Source organism: Oncorhynchus keta, chromosome 34, assembly GCF_023373465.1.
Source record: "Oncorhynchus keta strain PuntledgeMale-10-30-2019 chromosome 34, Oket_V2, whole genome shotgun sequence".
In the NCBI taxonomy this organism is placed as follows: domain Eukaryota; kingdom Metazoa; phylum Chordata; class Actinopteri; order Salmoniformes; family Salmonidae; genus Oncorhynchus; species Oncorhynchus keta.
In genome coordinates, this window is record NC_068454.1 from 75,753,908 (window position 1) to 75,766,739 (window position 12,832).

The following is a 12,832-nucleotide window of genomic DNA, read 5'->3' on the forward strand; positions in this document are numbered from 1 at the left end:
TCACATTTTAGTGTTTATTGTTCAGTTACAAAAAAATAGAAACATAAAAATGTAAAAACAAAGCAACTCTCGTACCTATCAACTCTCATAACCTTTGAAACATTTTAAATACATCTGTAACCACATATCTCCTTCACACTGCATTAAACCAAGACAGAACAATCAAGTAAACAAAAAAATAAAGCACCAATTGTTCAATGCTAGAAGACCGATAAACAATGTAATACTATCCTGGGGACAGAAACTGTCATGTTACTTTCTCTTCATTACTAACGTAGTATCCTGACTCTACAACCGGTTGGCTCCTCTACCTTAGGGGCTTACTTTCTCTTTCTGTCTTGAGAGCAGCGTGGACAATACCTGCAGAGTTAGAAAAAAGGAAATACTCAGTTTGTAAACCTTAAAATCCCATCATTATTTCCGTTATGTAAGATACACACTCACCAGCCAGTTTATCAGGTATACCACCCTGTTTATAAAAATGGATCGCTCCTACAGACAGTGAGTCACGTGGCCGTAGCTTGCTATATAAAGCCGGCATTCAGTTACTGTTTGATTGAACGTTAAAATTGCCAAAACAAGTGACCTAAGCGATTGAGTGCGGTATGATCGTCATTGCCAGGTGCGTCGGATCCGATATCTTAGAAACAGCTGCCCACCTGAGCTTTTCACACACGGCAGTGTCTGCGGTTTACCGAGAACGGTGTGACAAACAAAAAACATCCAGTCAGCAGCAGTCCTGTGAGCAAAAACTGTAAGCGTTGATGAGAGGTCGAAGGAGAAGGGCAAGAATCGTACAAGATAACAGGCGGGCCCGCAAACAGACAAATAACGGCGCAGAGCAACAGTGCTGTGCAGAACGGCCTCTAGGAATGCACAACTTATCAATCCTTGTCACGAATGGGCTATTACAGACTAGACAGACAAGAGTGGCTGTAGTTGACACGTGATCACAAACACTGGACGATTGAGGAGTGGAAAAACATCACCTGGTCCAACGAATCCGGTTCCTGTTGAGTCATACTGATGGCAGAGTAAGGATTTAGTATAAGCAGTCCATGGACCCATCCTGCCTGGTGTCAACTGCGTACCGCTGTCCAATCTGCAGCAACTGTGTGATGCCATTGTGTCAGCAGGACAAACATCCCTGTGGAATGTTTCTGACTTGTAGAATCCATGCCCCAAAGAATTCAGGCTGTTCTCGAGGCAAAGGGTGGTCTGACCCTGTACTAGATGTGTGTATCTAATGAACTGGCCAGTGAGTGTAGTATGTATGGTTAGTCTGTGGAGGTTGGCTGATTCCCTCACCATTTCCCTCTTGGTTTCGTTGTCAGGCCCACGCAGGCAAAGTGGAACCACTCGATGGAACACTGCAAAAACAATCAACACAGGGGTTTGATGAAGTCTGTACAGACTGTAGCTTTCAAGACCCAGGATCAACACAACAATATAGGTCAGGTCAGTGCACACACTGGGGGAAACTCAGAGGAGGTTTCTGGGGAAACTCACGTCTGTGTTGTCACAGCCAATCATCTCTCCATAGGACACCTGGTGACACAGGCAGTAGGTGGGCTCATTGGGGTCCACTGGCATGTCCAGAACATCAGAGGGATGCACATTCCCAAAATTAGCAACTGGAGCAGTGAACTCCCCCCTGACAATGAGAGTTGTGGGTGAGCGCGCACACACACACACACACACACACACACACACACACACACACACACACACAATTAAGGCCAATGAAAGAGTGTCTTCAAGGAAGGAAGTGATAGAGTGCACAATAACAAACGTACGGCTGGAGAAGTTTGACTTTCTTCTGTGCACTCTTCGGACTGCCATCTTCATCGGAGCTCTTCACTTTAGACCGAGTTTTAGCCACCTTCTTCTCTTTCAGCCCCCTGGACTCACCTGAAATATCAGAACATAGCTTTAAATATACAGTGAGCTCCAAAAGTATTGGATAAGTTACATTTTTAATTATACAATGACTATGGGGTTCAAGTGCAGACGGTCAGCTTCATTTGAGGGTATTTTTGTCCATATCGGGTAAATCGTTTAGAGATTACAACAGTTTTTGTACATAGTCACCCCCATTTAGGGGAACAAAAACTGTGGAACAAGTTCACTTATGTGTATTAAAATAGTAAAACGTTTGGTAATTGGTCCCATATTCCTAGCACGCAACGATTACATCAAGCTTGTGACTGTACAAACTTATTGGATGCATTTGCTATTTGTGGGGGGGTGTATGATATTTATGCCTCTTTCACTCTTTATTCACGATTCATTCAGGACTATCCGTAATCATGGTAGCATCCACATGAATGTAGAGTATTTAGAAATATATTATTATTTACAATAAAAGTGACTCCAAAATGACAATACATTTACCATCGTTTTTTCTCGGAAGGATCTGATATTTTGAAGTGTGTCAAGATGCTACAAGGCAAACACTCATGAGAAACAGACCCGAACGTACACACACACACTTCAAATACGTACATTTCTTTCCCTTACTGGAGGTGGAATCATAGTCTGTGCTCTCTATCTGCTTCTCCTTCAGGTCGGCCTCAAAACGGGCCAGGTCTGTGTCCAGTCTCCGGATGTGCTTGTCCACCTAGGGAACAACCACTGCACTTTAGGATTAATTTGACTGACCCACAAAGGCTCCAATACAAATGAAGCACAGAGCTCCAAAGTACTACTACTGACCATCTCATAAGTCTGCATGGCCAGTTGCACTTTGTCATCCCCAAACTCCTTGCTTTTGCTGTACGACTGCTGGATCTGCCTCAGAATAGTAAGCTTCTGTTCAGACGAGAGGGTCCTGGCGTTGGATGTGTAATCCTTTGCCAGGGAGTCTATCTGCCCCTTTAGATCTGAGAGAAAGACAGATGGGTTGAGTGAGAAGTTTGGATAAGCAATTTTATTGATGCCACTTGTCTGAGAATATCAGCCTTATGTGATGTGTGTTACTGTGTCCCTTGCTTTCACATAACATGTATTTTTTTAATGAAGTATGTGCATCTAGGGCTTTTACAAGTATGAATGGATCTAAGAAATCCCATGCCTGTGCCCTTCAAAAGCTCAACAAAGTACTGCTATGTAAAGACGCCTCACAGAATTCTAGTGCAGCTTTTGGTCTATATGACCTGACGATGTTTGAAGATTAGATCATTGAATGGTAAATTGTTGAGGACCGTGGACATGAATGTTATGGAGGCTAGACAGATTTCATTTGCATACATTCAACATGGGCAATTCAAATGCACAACTTGTGGGTGGGATGACTGCTACTTTATTATGCATTGTAAACATGGTTCACACATACTCTGCAGAGTAGTGAATTGGTCGGTAACAGTTGTAGTTAGTGTTATTTCTCACCCTCCGTACGTTGATCCAAGTCCCTCATCAAATTGAAGTTCCTCTGCAGTTCAAATGGCAGGTTCTCTATGCCTGTGATGAGAAATCAACAATCATTAACTTTTGACTAATAGTCACTAAAAATACAAACTATTGGTATAACAAATGTATATTCAATTTGTGATGATACTCTAGCTAGGCTATTGCCTAGCAGGCAAAACGACCGTTGGTGTTGCTTAGCTAGGTAGCTAGCGGCCTAATTCTCCAAATAAAGCATTCCTTCTTGCAATGCATTGACTAAACATACAGAAAAATTCAAATTGATAGCTAAACTATCGAAAACATAAGCAGATTTGTATCTTTAAATAGAAAATTAACTCACTGTCCAAATAGTGTTCCAAATACATTCCCGCCGCCATCTTGGAAAATGTAAACAACACAACTTCCGGCGAGGACGTGTTCTTTGGTTTTATCCGAAATCAAATCCAAGTACCAGTATTTTATTATCAATCGATAATGCATACGGATATTGTATTTGCACCGTGTCAGAAACTGAATGTAATTTATTAAACATACTGTTTATGAAAACGATCTAATAACATATTTGATGTCATTCACAGCCAACAATACTGCAGTAATATAAAAATAAACACAAGATGGGGGTATATGGCAAACAATCTGAAACATTTTATTGTCTCAAGGATTAGTCTTTACAATACATATCAATTTGACCAAAAGACAACATGAAATTAAAACAAACCGATAGCATTGCAAGGAAAGAATAAAATGTGAAATTGTGATGCTTAATGAGAGTTGAAATTAGAACATTGCCCTCAACCAGAGCTAGGATCATATTACCATATTCCTAACCTAGAAGCAATCATCCACGAGGGCCATGAAACATTTCTGATCCAGTATCTGTGTGGTTAGGGACATCTACCTACTCCAAAAGGGGCTGAGGCTCAGGGCCCTCGAAGGAGGGCCTACTGCAGTGATTTTCAGTCTGAAGGGAGGCAATATTTAACAATGCTAACATGCTCTGCTCAACTTTTGTGAAAATTACTGATCTGTCATGAAACTTAGACCTCTCTGACTAGCGACAACTGCAAAATAATTAGTCTTCATTTTCATAAACATTTTATACATGTTCATTGTCCAACCTCTTCTTTTTTCAGCAGCTTCTTCAACTTATTGAATTTGTTCTTCCCCATTCTCTTCTTGCTCTGCATGGGGGATTTCCTCTGTTTATCGCCCTTTTTCTCAAACCTGCTCCCTTCCTTTGACTGTTTGGTCGTTTCCCCTTCTGTTTTGACTGTGTTGGACTTCTTGTGCTCTCCATCCACTTTCACAGTCCCACCATCCATCTTAGCGATCTTTGCCTTTTTCGGCCCAGTTGGTTTCTCATTCTTTTTCAAGGTGCTTAGGTTTGTTGTTTTCTTGCCTATGCTTTTGTCTGGCTTCCCGTTGGCTGTGGCCTTCTGTGACATAGCTGGCTTGCCAGGGACTGGCTTCTGCTTCTTGGACTTGTTCTTAGACCCTGCTTTAGATGGTCCGTCCTCATCAGAGGAATCAGCTGTAACCTCTACTGCCTCAGATGGCTTGGTTTCCTCTTCTCCGTCTGAAAGTGACAATAACAGGATGTTAGTTTTACATAACACAAGTGATGTTTCCATGATACCGGACAAAGCATTGTGGTTTATTAGATCCAAGATGACATCTACTTTACCTTTTTCAACTGCTGTGGTTGGGACCATGTTGGAGAACTTTTTCAGCTTGGCCACAAAGAAACCGTCCATGTTGTGGGAATGAGGATAGAACCGGCGTGAGAGTTTCAGAGAGGGATGGAATCGTCTCTCTTTGAATCTAAATGGAGAAAATATATTTGTTCATATTGCACGAGAAAAGGGTTTGGGGGTATATCTGGATGAATGTGAAAAATGTAGTGTTCTTATAACCCCTTTACCTGGTGAAACCTTCTTTGCCAAAGTCCAGTCCAGTCTGGACGAGTTTGACGTTTCTTTTCTTGAGAGCGTAGTCCACTACCCACTCGTTCTCCTCCACCTGGTGATGAAGTCAATTACGTAATTTCAGCTATTCTAGTCCAAATGAATTTAACCAGACATTTTGTACATGCACCAACAACAAAAAGTCTACGATAAAGTGAATTGCAATGATTTATTGTAAGTAAAGCCCCACAATTTAGATTGTTTATTTGTCATCAGTGTGACACTGTGTACCCACCATTATAGAGCATGTGCAGTACACCAGATAGCCTCCAGAGGGAGACTCAGCGTTGACCGAGTCGATGGCCGCCAGGATGAGCTCCTTCTGCAGGTGGGCCAACCGCTGGATGTCAGACTCGTCCTGAGATGCAGGACATAGGATTAGGAAGACATGAACAGGAAGTTGTCATTAAAGGCCAGTGTATACTGTAAATCTAAAGGCCCGTGTAGTGTATAATAGGTTTTTTCTCACTTTACTGGTCTTCACAGCAGGGTCTTTGGAGATTACTCCTGTGCCTGAGCAGGGAGCATCAAGCAGCACTCTGTCAAACCCCCCCATGACCTGCAAATATAGTAACCAACAGGTTAACATACCATCAATGGGTGTAACATACATACTTATATTATGTCATACAGTACATGTATAAACTGCATGTAGAGCAAGAACCCCTCTCATTACCTTGGGGAACTGCCTCCCGTCGTAGTTACAGATCATTGAGTTGGTGACTCCCAGACGGTGGATGTTGCCCACCACACTCTTCAGTCTGTCAGCACTGGCATCATTGGCCACAATCACACCTGTGTTCCTCATCAACTGGGCTGTGGGACACACACATATACACAATAAATAAGTTACCCAATAAAAAGACAAGTCTTGCCTGTCAAGCCCCCAGATCAGGGGTTCTTCATATTTTTCAGGATCGGGCCCAAATCAGAAATTAAGTGTTTTCCTGAGACCGAAGCACATGAAAACATGCCCCCTTTTGAGGGCCCTAAGCGAGATATGGTTGGGGGGCTCCCCCACCTCGCAGGCAAAACATTTGAGTTTTAAAGTTAATTTCCTGCAATTCTACACACTTTGCCATGACTTATGCCATTTTAATATGATATCTGAGTGAGTGCCTAACAAAATCAATGGGGGGGCCCTTGGAGGTCAGGGCCCTCGGAGGTCAGGGCCCTCGGAGGTCAGGGCCCTCGGAGGTCAGGGCCCTCGGAGGTCAGGGCCCTCGGAGGTCAGGGCCCTTGGGCATGTGCACGGTCAGTATTCAACCATGATTAGATAGCTGGCTAGACTAACTTAACAATCTAAAAAGTGTTTGCTGACATGGCTAATTAAGTAACTGTCAGTAACTAGGTTACCAAACAAGCGCCAACAGATTTTCATACAAATATTCCAAAGTCTGCATAAAGAAAGTATGCACATTTTCCCACAAGTGGTGTGTTTTCACTGAACTGACTTCCGTGATGACGTAACGTAGTGCACACAAAATGTACTTTCACACTTAAGTTTTCATGTTCCGAATAAATATCTAAAGTTTCCATCACCTTTTCAACTCTGCTGATAGTTCTGTCACAAAAACTGTTGCGTTACACAGCAAATGTGCCTAGTCTGGTCTTGGTACGTGCGCTCTCAGATGCATTCCGGGTAGGCTCGTCTACATTGGGTTTTTTATGGATGAGAGCGAGAATAGTTTTATTTGTCAAACGGCAGTCATGCATCGATCATCATGTCACCAGAACAAGACCCATGATATTTATTGGAGAGGAGCATCAAGTTCACCACCCTGTGAAGTTGATCCTAACTTATTTCATTTGTAGCCTAATAAATTGCATGGTTTCCCCAAGTCACGTTTCCACCGAAGTTTCTCGCACAATTAATTTTAGACAAAAAGATCCCACCATGTCAGCCGAACAAATGATGTCGGCATTTATAGTAATATATATATATATATTATGACTTTACTCACATAAAAACTGGATGGAAACATGGTTATTGACTGACATAGCAAGAGAAAAACGGCAGCTGCACAACCAAATGTCAAAATTATGTTTTCTTCTATTCTAACTCCCATGTCGAAACACAAGAAAGGCTGCCCTTGATTGTTAGGCTAATTGTAGAGACCAACAGCAGTTAACAGTATTGTGATCATGGTCATTCAACTCTCATTTTTAACATCCTCACCCATATAGGTGGTCTTTCCCCCGGGAGCTGAGCTCATGTCGAGCACAGTCTCCCCCTCCTGGGGAGAGAGAGCCATGACAGGCAGGAAGCTGGAGGCTCCCTGCAGCATGTAGTGACCCGCTAGGTACTCTGGGGTCGCACCTGGGAACAAGAAAACACAGCTAGGGTATACACGCATCAATTCATCAATGTATACTTACTCATAACACACAGAAAGCACGATAACAGTAGTAAATAGAGAATTAACATTCTAATCTTTCATCACAATATAAAAAGGTTTCACTGTGCTGGTACTGACCTATGGGTACCGAGGAGTCGAAAATGACCAGGCCCACTTTAGACCACTTCCCCAGAGGATCCAGATTCACCCCTCTGTTGATCAGGGCCTGGGACAAACATACACATCACTTGGTCAGTCTGGCAGAGGAACAGGCATTACTAATAGCATCCAATTATCCTTTGGTCAATTCCAAATGGACCTTTAGTCTTAATATTTTCAGAGATACACAAATGCCTAGGGGTTAGGGGTGGATTTGGGGCACCTTTATTTGATCCAACTTGAAATAGATTTGTTACCTGAGCCAAGTCCCTCCTCCTTGTCTTCAGTGTATTGGTCCGAATGGTGACAGGTCGCTGAATTTCATTGGCCTCCAGGAAATCAATCAGCTACAAAGCACATAAAACGAGGGAAGCCTAAGTTCAGCATGATGACAACACTGTTACAACAAAACGTAACCTTCCAAAGATTCCTGTTCATTTTGTGTTTCTATGACATTTGGGAGAACAAAGCAATGACACATACCTCTGACACTGGGAAGATATCCAGCAGTTTGTCTATGAGGAAATTGTTGTAGCTGTAGTAAGTGGAAAGATCCTTTTTGAGGAGAGAGAGGTACTCTGTTCTCTCTTTCCCCTCCTCCCTCTTGGTAGCAAAGTGAGAGAGAACATCCACGTTGTCCTTTATTCTCTGGTGGATGGTCTGCAGGTCTACAAGCAAAACACCTGCAATCACAGGAGAGAGAAAGAAACTCAGTACAGATGGAGTCCACAGGCACTGATAAAGAACATGTAGCAATGTGTAAACAGGCATAACAAAAAGCAGAACTGTCAAATCTAAAAAAGTACAAATCTAAGCTTTAAACTGACCCTCTTTTGCAATCTCCTCTGCTCCAGGTAGTATGAATTTGTCCATATCATCTAAATTAGCCTGTACCGTGTCATCTTCATCCATGTCTTCATCTCCAGTCTTCCCCTTATTTTCATTATCATCATCATCATCACTCTCCTGGCCCATTGCTTCCTGCAGCTTCTTCTGCTTCCTGGCAGCTCGCTCGATGGGGAGCAGCTGAACGAGGGATGAAAAGAGGAGTACGGAGCAGATGATTCAACAGACAAAGATTCAGGACCTTGCTAAACAACAGTAAGAACTTTGAAGGACTAACATTGTTTTGCTATTTAGAACATGTCCTGGACACATAAATTCAGTGAATAGTTTCACATACCTCCTCTCCATCACCATCTACTTCTCCCTCTCCTTCACTGCTGTCCTCCAATGCACCGTAGTCATCAACCAGGTCATCATCGTCACCGTCTCCTTCAATTAGCAGTTTTTTCCCTTTATTGTTCTCCCCTCCCTCTTGTCCCTCGTCCTCTTCCTGCTCCCATTGGCTGTCACTGTCGTCCTCGTTATCTGATTGACCGACCTCACGCTTCCTCTTTGCTGGCTTCAGCCATTCACTGTTTTCATCTGTGAATCCTTGAGAACAGGGGAAACAAACCAATGAAATCCCCATAGACATTCACAGTGAATGGATGGGGCTGTCTGACTCTGGATCCACATGGACTGGGGTGACTTACCCCCCCCAATGCTTACAAATGAACAGTAACTTACCTTTTTTTGGCTCCTCCTTCTCAGTGCTTTCCTTGGGCTTTTTGGTCACTTGAGCTCGCTTCCCAGCTCTACAAAACATCATCATCTTCAGCAAAAGTGACACATTACATAGTGGTTTAAAAAAAGGGATTGACGACATAACATACAAAAGATTACAAACTGACCTTTTCCTGGACCTGCTTGACAGTCGTTTTGGTGCAGTATCCTCTGCAAATGACAAGCATAGTTAGTGAGCATCAACCTCTAAAGCTTCATGTCTCATTCCCAGTCATGCATCTTTGCTTTAGTGCCACTGTACTCCCAGCAAGTGAAGGAATACTGAGCATGTCTTCTCACACTGCCCTACCCTGTGCTCTGACCTCTTTCTCCCCTCTCTCTCCAGATGAAATCTCGCGTCTTGTGACGGCCGGCCGCCCAACAACCTGCCCGCTTGACCCTATCCCCTCCTCTCTTCTCCAGACCATTTCCGGAAACCTCCTCCCTTACCTCACCTCGCTCATCAACTCATCCCTGACCGCTGGCTACGTCCCTTCCGTCCTCAAGAGAGCGAGAGTTGCACCCCTTCTGAAAAAACCTACACTCAATCCCTCCGATGTCAACAACTACAGACCAGTATCCCTTCTTTCTTTTCTCTCCAAAACTCTTGAACGTGCCGTCCTTGGCCAGCTCTCCCGCTATCTCTCTCTGAATGACCTTCTTGATCCAAATCAGTCAGGTTTCAAGACTAGTCATTCAACTGAGACTGCTCTTCTCTGTATCACGGAGGCGCTCCGCACCGCTAAAGCTATCTCTCTCTCCTCTGCTCTCATCCTTCTAGACCTATCGGCTGCCTTCGATACTGTGAACCATCAGATCCTCCTCTCCACCCTCTCCGAGTTGGGCATCTCCGGCGCGGCCCACGCTTGGATTGCGTCCTACCTGACAGGTCGCTCCTACCAGGTGGCGTGGCGAGAATCTGTCTCCTCACCACGCGCTCTCACCACTGGTGTCCCCCAGGGCTCTGTTCTAGGCCCTCTCCTATTCTCGCTATACACCAAGTCACTTGGCTCTGTCATAACCTCACATGGTCTCTCCTATCATTGCTATGCAGACGACACACAATTAATCTTCTCCTTTCCCCCTTCTGATGACCAGGTGGCGAATCGCATCTCTGCATGTCTGGCAGACATATCAGTGTGGATGACGGATCACCACCTCAAGCTGAACCTCGGCAAGACGGAGCTGCTCTTCCTCCCGGGAAGGACTGCCCGTTCCATGATCTCGCCATCACGGTTGACAACTCCATTGTGTCCTCCTCCCAGAGCGCTAAGAACCTTGCGTGATCCTGGACAACACCCTGTCGTTCTCAACTAACATCAAGGCGGTGGCCCGTTCCTGTAGGTTCATGCTCTACAACATCCGCAGAGTACGACCCTGCCTCACACAGGAAGCGGCGCAGGTCCTAATCCAGGCACTTGTCATCTCCCGTCTGGATTACTGCAACTCGCTGTTGGCTGGGCTCCCTGCCTGTGCCATTAAACCCCTACAACTCATCCAGAACGCCGCAGCCCGTCTGGTGTTCAACCTTCCCAAGTTCTCTCACGTCACCGCTCCTCCGCTCTCTCCACTGGCTTCCAGTTGAAGCTTGCATCCGCTACAAGACCATGGTGCTTGCCTACGGAGCTGTGAGGGGAACGGCACCTCAGTACCTCCAGGCTCTGATCAGGCCCTACACCCAAACAAGGGCACTGCGTTCATCCACCTCTGGCCTGCTCGCCTCCCTACCACTGAGGAAGTACAGTTCCCGCTCAGCCCAGTCAAAACTGTTCGCTGCTCTGGCCCCCCAATGGTGGAACAAACTCCCTCACGACGCCAGGACAGCGGAGTCAATCACCACCTTCCGGAGACACCTGAAACCCCACCTCTTTAAGGAATACCTAGGACAGGATAAGTAATCCTTCTCACCCCCCCCCCCCCTTTAAGATTTAGATGCACTATTTTAAAGTGACTATTCTACTGTATGTCATAAGGTGAATGCACCAATTTGTAAGTCGCTCTGGATAAGAGCGTCTGCTAAATGACTTAAATGTAAAAATGTTAAATGTAAATGTCTTCAGAAGCTGTATGTTATAATAGCATCCCTCTCACCATCCGTTAAGAACTTGGCCAGCTCAGTCTCTGCTCCTTTCTGCTTCCTGGACTTCCGCCCCGGCCCCTTCTTCACATACGTGGTGGGATCCAACTTCCTGCCCATGACTGACACCAACACAGGTAGTCTGGAGAGAAGATATAGCTCGTGATCATGTTGGATTTAAACACAAAGGCATAGGATCAGAATGGGATTAAAGTAGTCACTAATAACTATGCACCGTTGGCAGCTCTGAAAGATGGTAGCTAGCTATATTCTCAGTAACATGTTGCTCAGAATCTGTTCCAAGAATGTTGCAAATAACAAAATGGTAAATGACGACAAATCAGCTTAACCTCAAGTGTTTACTGAAAATGCTCCTGAGAACATATCACCTCCTAACTCTGACCAGCACTGACGTGGAAAAATAAAAAGCTATGTGAAATAGAAAAAAGTTGTCTCTTACATCACGGTGTAACATGTAACGTAAGTTATTATAATACGCGGAACGTCCTTTTCACATGACAAATCTGCATTCTCGTCATAAGAATGTTAGGTAGCTATCGAGCTAACTAGTTGACAACTGTTAATGTTATAGTACACTTTTCCACGCATGCTAAAGTTATCCATCAATGGTATCCCCCTATATTCAAGTATGATGATGTGCCGGTAATTAGCTAACGACACGTTGACTTCTTTTAAAAACAAACGAGTTGCATTCTAGAGACAACCCAAAATTCATCACATGATGCTGCTATGAGCGGTAAAGAATTTTAGTTCGCTGGAATTTGATATCACATACGCAGTGCAAGTCCGTCACCATGACTTGTCCATTCACTTGTGTATGGCACAAACAATCACGGCATTTATCTTTACGACAACTCTCCAAAACCCACCTTTGCAATAGTTAAAGTATAATGTATTTATTCGATCCTTGATTCCAGTTAACAGATCAAATTTACGCACATGTGGTTTTTTCCTCGCACACGTTGATTCCCGGAAGAAACAACCATGCGTTTCCGGCGCATGTGATATACGAAGGCAAAATGCTCATTTTGTTTCGTGTAGACCTACATGACAATTTTTCAGTTGGATGCGTTGTCCCGATTAATAATATGTTATTTTCCTGGGACATTGACAATCAGAGAGAATAATCAAAAATGTTCGATTATATACTGAACAAAAATAGAAACGCAACATGTAAAGTGTTGGTCCCATTTTTCATGAGCTGATGGAAAACAGATAGGAAAACGCTGCACACTGCTGCTCATGCTCCCAGGTGA

The 12,832-nt window shown here is 44.1% G+C and overlaps 2 protein-coding genes across 5 annotated transcripts; both read right to left on the reverse strand.

Annotated features, from left to right (window-relative positions):
• LOC118373950 (inhibitor of growth protein 4-like) lies at positions 1-3,826 on the reverse strand. The gene is made up of 8 exons (XM_035760284.2): positions 3,749-3,826; positions 3,388-3,459; positions 2,716-2,882; positions 2,506-2,620; positions 1,797-1,911; positions 1,510-1,654; positions 1,309-1,370; positions 1-360 (listed from the first exon to the last, which is right to left on the reverse strand). The coding sequence occupies exons 1-8, from the start codon at positions 3,783-3,785 to the stop codon at positions 321-323; spliced, it is 753 nt and encodes a 250-aa protein (XP_035616177.2). The 5' UTR covers positions 3,786-3,826; the 3' UTR covers positions 1-320.
• A 205-nt stretch (positions 3,827-4,031) lies between these two features.
• On the reverse strand, positions 4,032-12,594 carry LOC118367906 (probable 28S rRNA (cytosine-C(5))-methyltransferase). 4 transcript variants are annotated; one of them, XM_052494872.1, is made up of 16 exons: positions 12,446-12,594; positions 11,570-11,697; positions 9,607-9,649; positions 9,443-9,510; positions 9,054-9,307; positions 8,698-8,896; positions 8,354-8,553; positions 8,128-8,217; positions 7,850-7,937; positions 7,552-7,692; positions 6,049-6,188; positions 5,842-5,931; positions 5,608-5,730; positions 5,330-5,427; positions 5,093-5,229; positions 4,032-4,984 (listed from the first exon to the last, which is right to left on the reverse strand). In XM_052494872.1, exons 2-16 carry the CDS (start codon positions 11,673-11,675, stop codon positions 4,515-4,517), a joined length of 2,247 nt encoding a protein of 748 aa, XP_052350832.1. In that variant the 5' UTR covers positions 11,676-11,697; positions 12,446-12,594; the 3' UTR covers positions 4,032-4,514. The 4 variants fall into 4 exon arrangements, with proteins under 4 accessions (XP_052350832.1, XP_052350831.1, XP_052350834.1 ...); XM_052494871.1 differs by having other exon boundaries at positions 12,516-12,534; XM_052494874.1 differs by lacking the exon at positions 12,446-12,594 and adding an exon at positions 12,352-12,422.
• Positions 12,595-12,832: the final 238 nt, after the last annotated feature.

Bases quoted from the DNA above. Each gene is read 5' to 3' on its own strand.
- LOC118367906 (XM_052494872.1), bottom strand. From the start codon at position 11,675: ATGGGCAGGAAGTTGGATCCCACCACGTATGTGAAGAAGGGGCCGGGG. The intron at 8,218-8,353 runs GTATGTGTCATT...TGTGCTTTGTAG, and splicing joins ATATCTTCCCAGTGTCAGAG to CTGATTGATTTCCTGGAGGC. The intron at 7,693-7,849 runs GTCAGTACCAGC...TCTTGTTCCCAG, and splicing joins CGACTCCTCGGTACCCATAG to GTGCGACCCCAGAGTACCTA.
- LOC118373950 (XM_035760284.2), bottom strand. From the start codon at position 3,785: ATGGCGGCGGGAATGTATTTGGAACACTATTTGGACA. The intron at 2,883-3,387 runs GTGAGAAATAAC...TCTTTCTCTCAG, and splicing joins CTTGGATCAACGTACGGAGG to ATCTAAAGGGGCAGATAGAC. The intron at 2,621-2,715 runs GTCAGTAGTAGT...GTTGTTCCCTAG, and splicing joins CCATGCAGACTTATGAGATG to GTGGACAAGCACATCCGGAG.